Source organism: Siniperca chuatsi, linkage group LG8 (assembly GCF_020085105.1).
Source record: "Siniperca chuatsi isolate FFG_IHB_CAS linkage group LG8, ASM2008510v1, whole genome shotgun sequence".
In the NCBI taxonomy this organism is placed as follows: domain Eukaryota; kingdom Metazoa; phylum Chordata; class Actinopteri; order Centrarchiformes; family Sinipercidae; genus Siniperca; species Siniperca chuatsi.
In genome coordinates, this window is record NC_058049.1 from 11,356,871 (window position 1) to 11,373,416 (window position 16,546).

Sequence of the window (16,546 nt, forward strand, 5' to 3'; positions counted from 1 at the left end):
TGTGCGAGAAGTGAGCTGCAGTCAATGAACCTTACGGAAATGATTATTTAGCAGCAACTGGCAAAACCACGGGAAAAACTAGCGATAAGGGCAACATATAGGTATCTTGGTATGACTTAAATATATTAAGTGCAGTCATAAACACACATATGAGGTGTTTGAACAGAGGAAGTGGGGCTGATTAGCTAACAGTTAATATACATCTCTGACTAGAAAGGTGTTTCATCGTAGACAGGGACAAAATTTCTAAATACGTCAAATCATTATGTGTTTACCTATGTTTTAGCTGTATATAGTGTAAATTATTGATATAAATATGATGGCAATTTGTTTTAGGAAACGCCCATTTGTCCAAGTCATCTGTGCTACAGCGACCAATAGGACGAAAGCAGTGAATTTAAAAAGGAGCCGCGGTTGCTGAGAAATTAATTTTATACCATAACAACTTCCTGGTCTGAGAACAAGGGAGCAAGGGAGCTGACTGACTGAGGTAACGTTAACACCGGTGTATCGAAGTTTCTGTTGCATTTGTCAGCACTCTTAGCTAATGTCAGTTGTTACGTTCAATAAACTGCCGAAGACGTGACGTGATTAACGTAAGCTAGCTAACCTGGTTAACGTTACTGGCAAACTCACTAACTGTGGCAGTTAACGAACGATTGCCGTTATGTTTGCAACTGTCACACAGGTTTTGTGTAACGTTAACGTTTCTTTTTAACTCGTTGCCATGACAAACAAAATCTAACAGCTAACGTCGTCTGAATAAAGACAAAGCATGCAACAAGACAGCAGGAATAAGTGCAATGTTAAAGTGTTAAACTAAAAATGGAGGATAAAGACAAGGAGACAGCAAGCTTGTCTTACAGCAGTTTAGGAGCTAGCAGAGGACCAGTGTCATTCATTAATGGTAACGTTAGCTACAACTATTAAGTGCTGTAACGCTGCCAGAATGGCTATTAGTTGCAGTGCACTTTACTGTTAGCTTGAATGTTTAGTGTGAAATGCTGAGTAAACACAAGCTGGCTACCAGCCATAGTGGCTATTAAAGTTTGGACCTTTTTTATGCTAATTTTAATTTAACATGACCTTATCCACTGGAGAACAATTTTACAGGAAAAGGTACAGATTTTTTTATTTATTTTTTTAACGGTACATCTGTGCTCCTCACAACATAATGATTTGACAAAATATAACCTTAGCTCAAGGTCCACTTACTGGCTTTTTCCAGAGCATAAACTGCAAACTGTCTTCATCAGTGGATGTTGTGGTAACTGAGCCAACTGACGTCTGTGGGATGTGGTTGAAAGCTGTTAAGGTTTCCTCACAATTTCCAAGGTCAAGAATGAACTTTCACAGTGCCATCCACTACATGGAATACAGTCATTACACCTGTTAACACCTGTGCTCTTCTTGCTATATAATATGTCAAAATCTCTGCCACAGAAAAGCCATCTTGTGTGGTGATGGATTGTAATGTGTTGCAGTAGCTAATAGCAGATTGTGTTTTCAGATACAATGGCCAACATAATCTTCGCAGAGCGAGAAAACTCATGTCTTCAACCACCATCTCTGAAGATGAGACAGCGGCTTCAGTCTGCTCCAGGTATGGAAATGCCAACGCTATGCTCAGATTTCATATTTTTCTTTTTGCAGTAATTGTTCTGTGTGGAAAGATTCAATAACCTCTTGCTATATTTTATTTTTGGGTTTTTGTTTGTTTTTGTTTTTTTTCCCCCCACCAGAGAAACTCTTGAAATCTCCTATGACTGCCTTTAACACTCCTATGCCTTCTGGTCGTAAAGCTTTTGGTATTGTCAACAAAAAAATCTCAACCCCTGCTGTCAACATACAAGAGAAGAAATGTGTAAAGCAGGTTGGAATAAACTATAATAGTTACAATCTAAAACTAATGTCAGGCTATAATGTGACTTATTTGCTCTATACCTGTACTAACACAATAGTTTCTCTACAGGAAACTAAAGTCAAACATGCTCCTCAGACCAAAGAGGTGGAATATCCAGAAATTGAGAAGTTCATCCCTTATGACCCACTAGGTAACTAGAATATAAGCTGTACGATCTCATTTCAGGTGTGGGACTGCAGTAAAATGCTGCTTAATCAGACATGACATTTTCATACAGCTTTGCTTCTTTTAATGGTTTATTCCCTCAGGACTTGACTAAACATGTATAAGCCACATTCACCCATTGTAGCTTTTGGCAAGATGTGTTAAAACATGAGTTTTGTTGTATTTTTCCAGAGTTTGAGAAGTACAGCATACCTGAAGATTTCATTCCCCTCAGTGGATTTGCTCTACCTGGACTGGCCTGTTTCCCACAAGCGCCACATCTGTGTGAGGAGGACCTGGAACAGTTCGCTCCACTCCCAAACCTGTCACCTGTAAAAATGCCAAAATGTTCAGGTATCAAGTTCCTTTTAGGGCTGCATTCACTCTTTGTCATGTTTAATACAACAAAGCACAGGGGTGGCCAGTATGGCTAAAATCCTTAATCAGTGTCATTTCATGTCACGACATCTATTATTGTGATAGTTAGTACATTTATGGATAAAATAACAGATGGGATGGTCTGTTTTGCCTAATCATCAAATTAAATACTTACAAATCAATGTACTTTATCACATTGAAGAGAGAATTAAAAATCCAGTATAGCCATAAAGCAATCTGACTTGCAACATTGATCTACAATGATCAAATACACCAGATATTAAAGGTATAGTAAAATCTGACTTTCAAATTTTATTTTGTCTCATGGTATATAGCCTCATTGCCCAACCCTAATGAAGTGGATTTGTTAGTTCACCCATATTTCAAGAAGTTTCTCACGTCTAGTATCTAGCCATGCAATGGTTTTCAGTATTTAATTGCCTAGTTTGGGACATTTTGGATCTCACCCCAGTACAAAGGAGGTGAATGGTGTAACTTTAAAAAAAAAAAATAAAAATAGCAACTTATCTTTCCAGAAACAATGCCCTGGTTACTATGAATAATCCAGGCTTCTGTGATGTTTTCATTGGAGCCACTTTGTCACAAATGACTTCAGTACTGCGATCACAACCACAAACTCTTAAAACTGGGGAAATAACCAGAACTATCATGTGGACTAATGGTTGAGTAAAATGTTGTCTGTCTGAAATGAATGATGGCCAGATTTGGAAAAACATGCACCCCTCAATAAGAAGTGACAATTGTCTGGTAGCTGTAGCCACTAAGTATGGGGCTCGAAACTACAGGTATCATTAACTCGACTGCATTTCCTCTTTCCAGATTATTGCTCAGAGCTGGACTCCTTTCTTCAAACACTTGACGAGCTGACCATTGAACTTCCTCCAGAACCGAAATGTTAATGCATGCCTTTTTTGTTATGACTACTTTTTATTTTTTAAACTGAAATAAAGTTTGTTTTATTCCCCCCTGCATCTCTTCATTTGCTTCGCACCAGTGTGTAGCGCAGAGCCTGTTTATACTTGGTGACAGGCTGTGGAGTATCAGGGAAGTGTACATTGCATTACTTCCTGCTCCGAAGTCCATCAGTGTGCGGGATTCTCGCTATTGGTTTTGCCTGAAGTTAGAATGACCTTTGTCTCATTTCCTCTTGTAAAGGAAAGAAGAATCTCGACTTCACTGTGCAGCTCAGTATTTGGGATAAATCCTTAAAATAACATTATCCTGTAAATGTGCCCGTAGCGTTTGACAGACTGACGCATTAGTGGTTAATAGTCCACGCAGTTGGAGTCAGTGTGCGCTTAAGACGCGAGTCGGAATGCACTTTGGACCCCGAACAGGTGAGTAAGAGTGGCGTGGCAGTAAAACAAGGTGTAATTGTTAATATTTGAGGTGTTAGGGGATGAGGGATTAAACTACACGTCTGTTAACATGCTTGCAAAATGAGGAACTTCGTGTATTTGCCGTTAAGACGCTTAAATTGACATGTTGACGCATTTCTGAAATGTTTTCACGTATGTATATTAAAACAAACGTTTCCCTCCCATGACACAGGGATTGAGTCCAGTGGAGGTAAACCGTTCCCAGTTTGTAATTTGACAGATATATTCTGGGTGTTGTCTAAATAAAGGGAAGTAGCCTTGAACTCGGCGGGCGGGCAGCCAAGCAGTATGTATGAGAGCAGAGCGGATGATGCTGGATGTGACACAGCTGGATTTGAATCAGCTGTCAACAATGCCGACGCCCACGGCAGCAGGACGTCCAGACAGGGAAGCGTTGTGGAGCGGCTCTCGAGATATGGCATGCAGGTCATGCCCAGTGCTTTCCAGCGTAGGTCGAGGCTGCAGAGGCAGCAAGAAGTCACTGACAGCTCCGCGCCGGGAGCACTCCAGGCAGACGCTCCGGAGAGAGGCTCGCTCACACCCGCTATGCGTAAAAAATACCTGAAAGAGTTGCTTTTGAGCAACCCATCACATAGCGGGTTTAGTAGCGTGCTGTCTTCGCAAACTCCCAGTGTGTCCTCCGAGCAGGACGCAGACTGGGCTCTGAATCCGATGGAGCACGCGTGGATGCTGTCTGCAGTGGAGGGAAACTATGAAACCATACTGGAGTTCATCTCCGTGGACCCTTATCTGTTAACTAAGAAGGATTTCATCAGCGGGTACTCGGTCCTGCACTGGTTGGCCAAGAGAGGTAACGATGAGACTCTGCTCAAACTTTTGCGGTACGCAGAAAGTGCGGGGATCCCTGTGAATGTGAACCTGCGGGGCAGCGGCGGGCTCACCCCGCTGCACGTCGCCAGCATGCATCGGCAGTACATGGTCATCAAGCTGCTGGTCGGAGCTTTCAGTGCCAACGTCGATGCCATGGATTACAATGGAAAAAGAGCCTGGCAGTATCTGAAGGGAGACGCCCCGCCGGAGATGAAGGAGCTGCTGGGGACCTGGGACGAAGAGCACAGCTGCGGATGTGCGCAAAATGTCAACAAAAACGTCAACAACAACAGCGCTGGCGCAATGAACTTGACCGCGTACGACGAGGTCGATGGTGGAGAGATGGTGGATGAAGTGACCTCCTTTGACCGGACTAAGAGGGGTGGCAGCTGGGGATTAGGGTCTTTAAGGAAGCTGCTCCCCTCGTTTTCATTTCTTGCAAACAAAAGATGAGTGTTTGACAGAAGCCTTCAGATGTGTGCATTTTTTCAGTTGACTGTTTCAGTGGTTCCCAACCTTCAGAGGGGTCACACTGCAAAATGTCTTCTTACCAAGTCAGTTTTGCTTGTAGTGAGTCCTTAACACTTCTGCCAGTGCAGCGAGAATATATCTTCTTTTCCCCAGTGAAAACCTATTTGTTTAAAGTATTTGACAAACACACATTGTCTAGTAAATTCTTAAACGAGTTGATTTCTATTGGAAATAGACTGAAATGCCCACTGTACACTTTAGTTGCAGATTGTACTGGTTGTTTCAAGAAAATGAGGTTTACAGGGTTTAATTATAGGCAGAAATCATTTAATAAGATGGAGATTCAGTGATGATCAAAGACATAAGACAAATATTTGCATTTCTTGTCTAATACTTTCACCTCTTCAAATTAAACGACCCGAGAAGGAAAACTGCTCTTAATATGTGGAGGGGTCACCAAGTAGACGTCTGAATCAAAAAGGTTGTGAGCCACTGCACCATACCAGGACAATCCACATCAATATTGCTATTCAGGGTTCCTATAAAGTCATCTGGTTTTGGTTTTGTTTTGTCAAGTACTGGCATTTGAGTAAACCCTTAATTTTGCATCAACTGTGTCACTGACCCTAACTTCAATAAACACATACTGCATATAATGAGCTTCTTCTAAACACTTCTTGCTGCTGACCCATTTCCGCTTGTGTCAACAACTCATGTTAGTGATTGCTGATGTAGCAACACGTTTTTTCCCCTGAGTTTTAATCACTTTAAACATTTCATAGTTTGTCTTGCTACTAGATTAGGTTTCTTGAATAGCAGTGCTATCTGTGGCACAAGCAACAAAATCCAGAACTTAAGTTCTAGCCAAACTAGAAATAACTACAATCTTCCATGAAACAGTAATTTACAAGTTTGCTGCGCAGTCAAGAGACTGAAACCCCTTCAGAGTGCTTCTCCCTCTGCAGCTGTGTCAGCAGTACCCCTCCCCATCTAATGTTTGGTTTACATCAGAAAAACACTCAGCCTGTAAATGGATTGCTCTGCTACACCTTGATGGACAGAAAATAAAAATAAAAAGCCATACAGCATCATTTTAAGTTTGATCACAGATCTTTTATTGTCAAACATGAGCATAACCAGAGTATCTGTACAAAACGACTGCTGCTCCAGATAACATGGCTCCCTCCCCGCGGTCAGGCCCAGCAGCTGGAGGTCCTGGCAGATGTTGGGATGGAGGGATGGAGGGATCCAGGGACCCTCATGCTTACAGGCCAAGCTTGGTCCTCCTCCAGTGTCTCCTCTTGGAGTTGTACCTGAAATCAAACATAAAAACAAAATGTGTCAGGAGAACATTTAGACTTTCATGATGACAAATGAACTACGAAACTGTCAAATTAACAAGAGTGGAAAAAACAAAAAAGGTAACTCAGGGCTTTAATTTTGTAAACCAAAAATGTCACCTCTGTATCAAACAAAGACTAAGTAAAATATTTTTACCATCCTTCTTTATTACGCAGGTAAATGTGGTTACGTTCTCATTTGTATGTAGGCAGCTTAACTCAGCAATTCATTTACTGACAGAGGAAATGCTCATATGCAATGGAAGTTAACAAAATTACATTAAGTTTTTAAAAACTGCTCTGCATCATGAGCTGAAGCAGACCATGCATCATTTAGAAATCACCTATGTAGTCTGCGGGTTGTCTCAATTCAGTGTCGAGTACTTCTCTGACCAGGATAAAAATCTCATGGAGCCATTGAGGAATACACCTCTTAATACAGAGGCCTGAAATTTGATTTTCAAGCTCTAGTGGTTTTATACATTTTCTCCCTGTCATGCAGTAATTGTGTTCTTACTCATTTCCCACGACAAAGACTAAACTGGGTAATCCAAATCTACTAGACACCAATGACACCAATCTGCTCATTCAAATAGGAATGAGTCAAAATAAGGGCAGGTTCAAGGCTTCAGATGAACCTATGCAAATTCTGATGATGCTGATTTCACAAGCCACAAACACATCCTGATTACAACAGCCTGTGTGATATATAGTCAATCACTAATTTCACTGCAATAATTAGATACCATTTAGTGAATGTAAAATGTTTTGAAATCTGCTTGCAAATCAACCTCTGAAGAAACAATTAGGAGGTGTAATCCCTTCCCACTGGCACAAAATCAGTTTGGCAATTATGGGATTTGTTCCAGACCATAGTAATTTCAGAAACTACCAATACCAGGGAAATCCTTCAGGAAAGCAATTTAGTAGGTAGATAAGTTGTTTAGACAAATAGTGTGATGTTCAGCTACAGAGCTTCCTCATCACCACCACGGTGAGCAGGAGTAAGAGCTCTGTAGCAGAAAGATACTCTCAGCAGGGTTAATGACAGCACTCTACTGCACTGAAGTGCTGCAATTGCAGACCTGCTTTACATGACAGAGTTCCTGTTTCTTCCCTACATTAGTCAGCCAGTCATACATCTCTGCACTTAATGATGACGTATAGAGCTGAGACAGCTCGAAAATGAAACGCAGTACTGAAGCACAATTTAAAACCATTAAAAACAGACACCAAGCTCTCTCAAGTAGACTATTTAGCCATCATCTACACCTTTGGGGATATTTCTTCATTTGAATGCTAATTAAATTTTACTGCTGAAGCTATTTATTAAGTTAACTTTCTGTACAATAGGTTTGTACACACACACACGCAATAAATACCTACTCTCATCAAGGTTAAAATGTAAATGTTTGCACCTATGGTCATTTTGGAGGCTGTAGTTTGTTGTGCTGTTGAAATATATTGCATTATACTAAAGGTGTTCCTAATATTTTGTCTACTCATTGATATAACATCTCAAATCAACACCTCTATAAAACGGTCTCAACAGAACACTATAACCATCATGACGGTAGGATTTCTTGCGTGACCTCTAGTTTTAGCTAGGTGTAGACAATTTACTGGTAACCGAGCATACATGGGAGTACACTTATGGAGCTGAAGTGACTTGACATTATAAAATGTAATGCACAGCCAAACTGTGTCTGACGTATCCTGCAAAAGGCTTGTATTCTGCACAACATGAGTATTTTTTTCTGAATTTCTTATCTGAACGCAGCATCTGTCAGCATCTTACTCGTGACATTTTAAAAAGAGCTGGTTCTATTAGACTGCATCAGTATAAGCTAGGTGTAAATATAATGCACATGTAAATATTTTGTACATCCCTGCACAAACTAATTTAAACAGCAGCCACATTGTACATATTCTATTTTTTAATATCTTGTTAATTTTATATTTCATTCTCGACCTGCAGTACTTGCTTTATATTTACTTTGTTTGTTGTTTTGCACCACAATACCAAAGCAAATTCCTTGTATGTGCAAACCTACTTGGCACTGAAACTGATTGTGGTGTGTACCTAATAAACTGGCAAATGAGCGTCAACAGGAGTGAGTTAGTGGGACTCAATATTGGCTTCAAATCCAATTCCGTATGCTGTGTCCACATGTACAGACTGTATGCTTTCAGTACGCAGCAATTTCATCTTATATGGTGCACAGTACAGAAAACACACACAATAAACTCACCTGATCTTGTTGCCCGTCTTCATTCTGATCCACTGAGGAATGGGCCTGTTCTGTTTCTGCTTCTTGGCGAGGAAGCGCTTGATCCTGAAAGTCTTGTGGGACGACTAGAAGGAACAAAGACCACCATTAACGCCATGTCAACAAACATTTCTATCTAATCTACATGTCCGCTTCTTCACACGAATATGCTTTTTGTACTTATAAAGTAAAAGTGAACAAGCTAGGAGCTAACGTGTATGTAGGAAGTTAAAAGCTAACATGTGTAGCATCACAGAGTGGGTACCGGCTAGCATCGTTGAGCAGCTTTAAAATGCTCACAATCTATCCTTTTATAGAACATACAGACTTGTGAGGTACCATTAAGATATTTACTAATCACTTGATGTATGGGAACAGGTTTACGGTGGGTGCTGACATGGATGTTTAAAGATTTTGTATTTACCATTTTGTCCACAGTCCTGCCCCGACTATGGCGGTGGTCGAAGAGAGAGAAGGAAGTGACGTTGCTCTTTTATCCAATAGGCGTCCACCGAACAGTACGACGACACCACGTGGAGTGTTCTTTCTTTTTTTACGTTCGTCTCAGGAGCTTCAGACATGATGTGTGTGTTTTCTGAGACTCTGGGATCCCTCATTTGTAAGGAAAATTAGCCTGACGAGCTTTAGCTAACTCCTAATTTTGACATTTTAATGATGATACTTTTGCTTACATTTTGAATGCAGGACATTTCCTTGTAAGAGTATTTTACATGTGAGTACTGCTTCCAGCATTGCCAGTAGCTAACCGCTTCTGACTCAGTCCTATTTCCCACTACTTAACAAGCTGAAATGAACGCAGTGTATGTTTATCTGAACAGATCAAAATATTTTGGACTAAAGGTGGATTACCACCTGGGCAAATTGGGAAACTGCTCCAAATGCATAGGGGCCCCAAAAACCCAAGGTTTACTACATGTCAATAATGTTTTGTTAATTTTATTCTTTGTAAATTTGTTAGGGAATATGCACCACTATCTATCTGCAAATTTCTGTTCCGGCCATTCTTTGACAACGATTCAAGTCTAGTTTCAGCAGTTAATTCAGCCCACCCAGCACAGATAAATGGTGGAAGAGTTGGACAAAACTGAATGACTACAGTGTTATGAAATACCTCAAAAAACTATACTAAACCTATTAAAAACCATCAGTGAGTTTTTTTGTAAGGCTGAAATACGTTTCACCAAAGAGAAAAAAAGACACATACGTAAGCAAAGACCTCTTTTATTTCCAGTGAAAAGTGGCTCCTGTATGTCAGCATCACCAGCAGTGATGTGTTCTCATGCTGTATTCAGTTTAGTGCATCACACATTAATGTTTAAGGGGAGTTTCAGATTAAAAAAGGGGAAAGGCCACAGGTTGATCACTCAAGTCTGCATGCATGCATGGCTGTCACATGGCAGTCTAGTCAGAAATGGCTATTTCTCCTCAGTCGCTGTATGAATGTATGAACAAAAACACATGATCCCAAACCAGGAAAGTACAGACGATGTCCTTCAGCATCTTGTGCCTGTAAGACTACAACTATTTCAGAGTTACAGACTATGGAAAGTTTAAATAAAAGTTCTACACATACATTTGGATTGTCTGGCTCCCCAGGCAGAGTAAGATGTAATTCATACACGTCAAACTGAAAATGGCAATGCTACAACAGCAATCTCATTCAAGACAGTGTGGAAACAATATTGATGAGCTTGGCAATGTTGACATAGAGTAATTTGAAAGTTCAACATCTGTGAAATTATTTTATACCTCCAGAGTGTGATATGGATGAACATGTTGAAAGCTAATGTTTGCAGTGTGTACAACACTTTACATGAGAGAAACAATACTGAAATAAGGTCACTTTGAGTTCACTTGGTCCAAGAAAGCTTTGGCTTCACCTAATGTACCCTAAAGCCAAACTCTTTCCAAAGGTTACTGTTACCTTTCCTAACAAATAAAACTAAAGAGGGTCACATTCAGGCACTAAGAGGCTCCACAATCACATCTCTGCCTCTGAGACTGGGAGAGCCGGATGCAACCCTGCTTGAACTGCAGTGCACGTCGCCCTGAGGCGCCACATCGCTGCTCTGAGCCTCACAGGCCTGTCTCCCCTCTCCTCACCAAACTTAAAATGCCATAAGTAGAAATCTGCTCAATCGTCTCCTTTGTCAGCCACTTTCTCGGTCTCAGTATCTGCCTTCCTGTCGGCAGAGTTGGATTCGGCTCCTCCTCTGGTACCTCGGTTGCGGCTTCTGGCCCCTGGCTGGTACAGCTGAATAGCTGGCCGGTCCTGATGCAAAGAAACAAAGCTCTTAGAAATACTGAGAAATGCTTGTAAGAAATGACTTGATGATTGGAAAGCCTAGAGTCGTTACCTTATTTCGAAGCCGCTCTCTTTTACCACTCTCCTCCCTCTTGTTGTCTCTGGCAGGTTTCTCCGGCCTCTCAGAGTGAATGGAGTCTCCAGTGTTTTCACCCTTTTTCTTCTCGAAGGCACGCTCTTTTTCTTTTTTAAACTCCTCTTCCCGCTTCCTGCTTGAGTTCTCTCCATCCTGCCGATCTCTCCTTCTCCGCCGATCTTCGTCCTGTCGCCTGATGCGCTCCTTCTCTTTCTGCCGCCGCTCCTTCTCCCGCTCTCGTTCGCGCTCTCTGTCTCGATCTGCGCCACGCTCCCTGAACTCCTTCCGCCCGTCTTCGTCCGCTCTGAGGATGAAGCACACATCCTGTTTAAGTATTCTGTTCAAAGTGAGGAATGGGTATTCAAAACAATTACCAAAGCAACTAACTTCCTTCCTCGATCCTCCTTATTATCAATGTTCTGACGCCTCTTATGATCAGCACTTCCCACGGATCTGTCCTCTTTATTTGGCTTCTCTGATTTCTTGAACTTTTCTTTGGGCTTCTCAGAATCAGCATCATCACCTCTGTCTGGCTTCTTCAGGAGCTACACAGTTGAAAATAAAGACAAAATCATAATGAGATACTGGAAATTACACACTGTTGTGTGGCGGCTTCAATACACTGCAGCACACACCTTAATTTTTGGTTCTTCTTTAACTTGGTCCTTGTCTTTCTCCAGCGGTTTCTCGAGTCTCTTCATCTTATCTGCCTCTTTGCGCTTCCTTCTCTCCTCCTCCCTCCACTTGCGACGCTCCTCATCGCGCAGACGCTTGCGTTCAAGCTCCCTCCGTCTTCTCTCTTCTTTCTTTTCCTCCCTGATTCTCTGAACAGCATTAAAACAGGACATGAGGCCAGCCTTTATCATGCAACTGAACATTCATATCTAAACCACACTGTTGTGCCACAGTACTTATTTACCTGTTTATTCTTCAGGAAGTCCAGCAGAGGAGTTGTTTTTTTAGCTTGAAGAGACAAAAAAAGTATGTTTGAATGTATCCCTCCAACAGTGTGTCTGTTATATATAATAATATAAACAATAATGTTTCAGGTGCACTTTTTTAATTAAAGGGACTTTACCTACCTACAAGTTCCTTTGATTTTGCCTCAAGCTCTTCCAGCAGGGTCTCAGGTGTTGATGCCAACTTTTCTTCATCTCCATTGTAATATTCAAGGAACTTCTTGTATTCAGGATCTGAAAGAAAATATACAACATAAATAACGACATGTTGCTGCTTGTGTTCAGACTGCTTCTCTGTAGCTTTATCTGGTGCTAAGTATTTTAAAACTATACTTAATTGAAGTAGGGCATTTTCAGGTCAGACAATACCATCAGCTTAAGAACAGTTGACACAATATTTACTAAGACAATGACTAGCATTAATCCAGGCTATTTTAGGTGACTCTATTAAGAAGCAAATGGCAAATATAATCACAAACATACACATAGCAAATGTTGGTAGTTTGTTGCATGGAGAAAAAAAAAGTCCTACTTAACTAAACGATCACCAAATCTCATTTTTCTATTACAGTGGGACATATAACCTATACCAATAAATATCTTTACCTTCAACAATTGTTCCACATTTTGCATCCTTTTTCTTACTTCTTTTCTTGGCAGTCTTTTGAAAAGGTGCAAACTCCACGACAGCAGGATACTCCTGTCCTGTGTTAAAAACAAAATGTGGACATGCATGAAGTCTCAATTCATGTCTGAGAGAATCCTTAAGTTTGTCTATTTAGCTGTAAATGTATGCTCTTCATACCTCTGTTGTCGATGAACACATATCCATCAAATCGATCTCTGAAGAGAACTATATCCTCTTGATTTTTGAAATTTATGTAAGCCCTTGCGAAGAGGTGAGGGTAAAGGCTGAATGGGCAGAATACTTAAAGTCAGGTTACACTATTAGGGTCACTAGTGGTATTTTTTAAATTATGAAATGTCTTTATATCAATTCACCTGGTGTCGTTGGAGAAAAACTCCAGGTAGTCCAACTCTGGGAGAGGTTGTAACTGCTCCTCCAGCTCTTCCTTGGTCAGACTGGGTGGTAATCGTCTGATCACGATCTAAGAAAAGATTATTGACAGTTTAAGATATCAATCAGAGAACAATCAGACTGGGAAAAAGAGGGCAACAATTGGCTAATATTAACTTAAAGTTGGGGTTAGTCAAGTGACAGTTTGTCTGGCTTCAATTTACCACATACATTACAAAGTAGAATATGCATGTTATATCTGACAAAACACAGCTAGTTAAAAACATGTTATTTCATAAAACTATTGGTATCTATAACTGACGACTTAACAACCTTAGCTAACGTTAGCTAGCAAGTTTTACCTTTGTCATGGCCTCTTTCTTTTCCTTGGGCTTCTCCGTCTTTTCTCCATCTTCACACCTTATTTCGACTTTTTTCTCCTTCGGCCGAGTGTTTTCCTTGTCTTCCTTCATAGTTGAAAAGCTACTTTGTCCCGCCGTTGAATTTCATCTCATCCCGCAGACTTGTTTACTTTTTTAGCAAGTTAGCCGGCTAACAGCAAACGAACTAACGCTAACTGCAACTTCCTGACGGTTGGGCTGCAGTTCAGCGTTACCGCAGTGGGGCGGCGCTGCGGGTGAAAACAAGCGTGTACCGTGGATTTAAAATTATATTTCGATGTATTTTGTTTTGTCCATTTTGTGTCTTCAGTTTGACTGAATTATATTTTTCGTTGTTTTGTTTCATTAAAAAAGAATTACCTTAAAGTCCGCAAAATAAACCCTCCCGTCATGCGCTTCAAAAGAAAAGCTTGCAAGTTTAAGTTAATATTTTTGAGCAGTTTATTTTGTATGTGACACTAAATGTCACACCAACCAAGCGAGTGTTTAGTTAGAAAGTGATAATACGTTTTTCATGTAAAATAACAATTACAAGTTATATTTGCTGCTGCTTTGAGTCTAAATATGCAATGTGAAGTCTGAAGTGTAATTTCTCTATTTAACTGTGGAAGCAATCTTTCAACATGTTAATTACAAATATAGCAACAAAAACATTTTTCAGAATGTATACGAACGTTTGACGGCACAATAGTCTAGCTGTTTGTACAACAAGGACGATTTTTATCGGACAGCGCAGTCTTTGTAGGGTTGGCGCTTTTCTTTTGAAAAAACAATTCGACAGGAAGTATTATTCTTGTTCTACTGGCGAAACATAGGTCATCAGGAGAGCCGACATTTTGTTAGCTTCTTAGCAAAATAAATTGTCGAGGGCAGTCTCAGGGCAACTTGGTTGTCATCAAAGTTGCTCTTTGTCGCCTGACAGTTAAAGGCTGAAATCATGTGGTATGAAATTCTGCCCGGCTTCGCCATCATGACCGTGTGTCTGATCATTCCTGGCGTCGCCACCGCTCAGATCCACAAGTTAACCAACGGAAGGAAGGTGAGCAGAGTGCTGGATGCTAATGTGGCTCTGATATGCTAACAAGTAAAATGTAGCTAAACATGCAGTCTGTCAGTGTTTTTGTACTCTAAACTACTTGATTAAAGCCTCTTGTTTTCCCTGTAGGAAAAGAGAATCGCTCGGGTTCCGTGGCACTGGTACCTGATGGAGAGAGACAAGCGAGTGTCAGGATCAGGACGGTATTTTGACTCCAAGGTTAGTGTCCATGTGTCAATCATAATGAAACATTTTGCATGAAAACTCGGATACTTTGAATTGTGCATATTTTCCAAAGAAAGCATATAGCTTCGAGATTTATTTTGATGAATTTTCCTACCCTCCAGCTAGCCCTGTTTGGGACTGTCTCCCAGCTAGCCATTGACATTGCAAGTGTCTAACTTATTAACTAAACAGATTGACCTCAGTGGTGTGTACATTTTCAGAAAAGACACAAAAGATATTTGTATAAACAGGCAAAACACATGCAGGATGTACCCAAAATGTAGGAATGTCAGCAAATTATAAAAATTAACTAGGAATCTTGAGCTTTTAGATATATAACACCACATTGCTTATTTAGTTTGGTCAAAGTTAAGGTAGTTTCATGCAGCAGAACTTGTTTGAAAAAGTCTAGTGTAATGATGACATTATGTTTAGGTGGTGAATGACACACCTAAATCCATCATTTCAGAGCATTAGGCTGGTCTTCCATCTGAAATTACTCATGTTCTGAATCGACTGCACAACTGACACATACTAGTTACAAAATTTCTTGTTTTATGAAGTCAAATTAAGATTTGAAAAGTAATATATATAAAATGCTTTGTAAAATGCGTGTTAATGGCAACAACTAATGCTGTTATTGGGTATAATTGGAGGTAATACTTAACCTGATGTAATGTTAGCTCACCACTTTGTTTAAGCAAACAATACGAAAATAAAATAAGAATAATGATTTCTAATAGTTAAGACTACCACCCCTCACTCAACAATTCATTGCAGTAAATACACTGAGTAGATGGTACAAGCCTAAGTGGAACCAATACACAAATAAGCAAACATTAAGATTGTTAAATGGATTAAGAGAATTTAGTATTTTCTTGCATTATGAAAGGGAATTCAAATGTTTTTCTACTGAATGTTTTTTTTCTAAACAATACAATAGCATGTAAACTGTCCATTCCAGCAGAATTTGCACATCAAAACATGCTAATTAACGCAAACAAGAGCATATGTTTGTTGTAAATAAAGGCCCTGTTTGGCTGATTAGACCTCTGCTCAGGTTGAGGGTGGGCAGAGCAGGTCAAAAGCTGTCTGGAAGGCAGAGAAAAGCAATAAAAAATCTTTAAAAACTGTAGCCTGGCAAATGGTCAGCTGACGTGTAAAACTTTGTGATTGTTAAAAGACTGGAGTTACGATAATCTTTTCTTTTTCCTCAACAGGGACTTGAGAACATCCACTGATGACAAAGAATATGAAGACCCTGATGAGAAGAAAGTTCTTTGTTGCACATCTAAAGATTATATTTAACATTCAGCTGTTTGTTTGTTTTTTTGTCTTTTAAGGCAGACGTCCCTGTTATCAATTAAACTGTTCCATACTGGAAATCTTCCAAGGCTCCTTGGCTCAAATGTTGAATTTCAAAAGCAACAGACAAGAGATCGGTGCTCTAATCAAATAAATGCTTTACACCTGTTTAAATGTTGTGGAGCTTCTACTGTAGGTGTGCTCTCGCTTGTACAGGTGATAATCCAGTGTTGTACTTCAGGAATAGATCAATACCTGTAGTGAGACTAGACACTGTCTGGGATAATGGTTATCATATAGTTATGATACATCTTAAGTGCCTGTTCTTGGTCTAAAGGCTGCATCAGTCGACTGAAAAAAAAAAAACTGCCAGCAATTAGAGCTGAAATGAATTGAAAGTCAATTAATCAAGCAGTTGACCTACAGAAAAGTAATTGCCAAC

The 16,546-nt window shown here is 40.2% G+C and overlaps 5 protein-coding genes across 7 annotated transcripts; 3 read left to right on the forward strand and 2 right to left on the reverse strand.

Moving 5' to 3' along the window:
• Positions 1 to 422: 422 nt before the first annotated feature.
• pttg1 (PTTG1 regulator of sister chromatid separation, securin) lies at positions 423 to 3,431 on the forward strand. 2 transcript variants are annotated; one of them, XM_044204907.1, is made up of 6 exons: positions 423 to 490; positions 1,511 to 1,603; positions 1,743 to 1,873; positions 1,973 to 2,054; positions 2,261 to 2,422; positions 3,287 to 3,431. In XM_044204907.1, exons 2-6 carry the CDS (start codon positions 1,516 to 1,518, stop codon positions 3,364 to 3,366), a joined length of 543 nt encoding a protein of 180 aa, XP_044060842.1. In that variant the 5' UTR covers positions 423 to 490; positions 1,511 to 1,515; the 3' UTR covers positions 3,367 to 3,431. The 2 variants fall into 2 exon arrangements, with proteins under 2 accessions (XP_044060842.1, XP_044060841.1); XM_044204906.1 differs by lacking the exon at positions 423 to 490 and adding an exon at positions 775 to 907.
• A 117-nt stretch (positions 3,432 to 3,548) lies between these two features.
• On the forward strand, positions 3,549 to 5,804 carry sowahd (sosondowah ankyrin repeat domain family d). 2 transcript variants are annotated; one of them, XM_044204904.1, is made up of 2 exons: positions 3,549 to 3,804; positions 4,095 to 5,804. In XM_044204904.1, exon 2 carries the CDS (start codon positions 4,135 to 4,137, stop codon positions 5,128 to 5,130), a length of 996 nt encoding a protein of 331 aa, XP_044060839.1. In that variant the 5' UTR covers positions 3,549 to 3,804; positions 4,095 to 4,134; the 3' UTR covers positions 5,131 to 5,804. The 2 variants fall into 2 exon arrangements, with proteins under 2 accessions (XP_044060839.1, XP_044060838.1); XM_044204903.1 differs by having other exon boundaries at positions 3,551 to 3,804; positions 4,019 to 5,804.
• Positions 5,805 to 6,239: 435 nt separating this feature from the next.
• rpl39 (ribosomal protein L39) lies at positions 6,240 to 9,333 on the reverse strand. Its single transcript, XM_044204910.1, has 3 exons — positions 9,183 to 9,333; positions 8,741 to 8,844; positions 6,240 to 6,461 (listed from the first exon to the last, which is right to left on the reverse strand). The coding sequence occupies exons 1-3, from the start codon at positions 9,183 to 9,185 to the stop codon at positions 6,413 to 6,415; spliced, it is 156 nt and encodes a 51-aa protein (XP_044060845.1). The 5' UTR covers positions 9,186 to 9,333; the 3' UTR covers positions 6,240 to 6,412.
• A 651-nt stretch (positions 9,334 to 9,984) lies between these two features.
• On the reverse strand, positions 9,985 to 14,187 carry upf3b (UPF3B regulator of nonsense mediated mRNA decay). The gene is made up of 10 exons (XM_044204894.1): positions 13,500 to 14,187; positions 13,122 to 13,228; positions 12,925 to 13,031; positions 12,726 to 12,824; positions 12,243 to 12,353; positions 12,080 to 12,123; positions 11,796 to 11,984; positions 11,548 to 11,705; positions 11,137 to 11,464; positions 9,985 to 11,051 (listed from the first exon to the last, which is right to left on the reverse strand). Exons 1-10 carry the CDS (start codon positions 13,608 to 13,610, stop codon positions 10,914 to 10,916), a joined length of 1,392 nt encoding a protein of 463 aa, XP_044060829.1. The 5' UTR covers positions 13,611 to 14,187; the 3' UTR covers positions 9,985 to 10,913.
• Positions 14,188 to 14,323: 136 nt separating this feature from the next.
• ndufa1 (NADH:ubiquinone oxidoreductase subunit A1) lies at positions 14,324 to 16,188 on the forward strand. The gene is made up of 3 exons (XM_044204909.1): positions 14,324 to 14,577; positions 14,704 to 14,793; positions 16,020 to 16,188. The coding sequence occupies exons 1-3, from the start codon at positions 14,476 to 14,478 to the stop codon at positions 16,038 to 16,040; spliced, it is 213 nt and encodes a 70-aa protein (XP_044060844.1). The 5' UTR covers positions 14,324 to 14,475; the 3' UTR covers positions 16,041 to 16,188.
• The last annotated feature ends 358 nt before the right edge of the window (positions 16,189 to 16,546 follow it).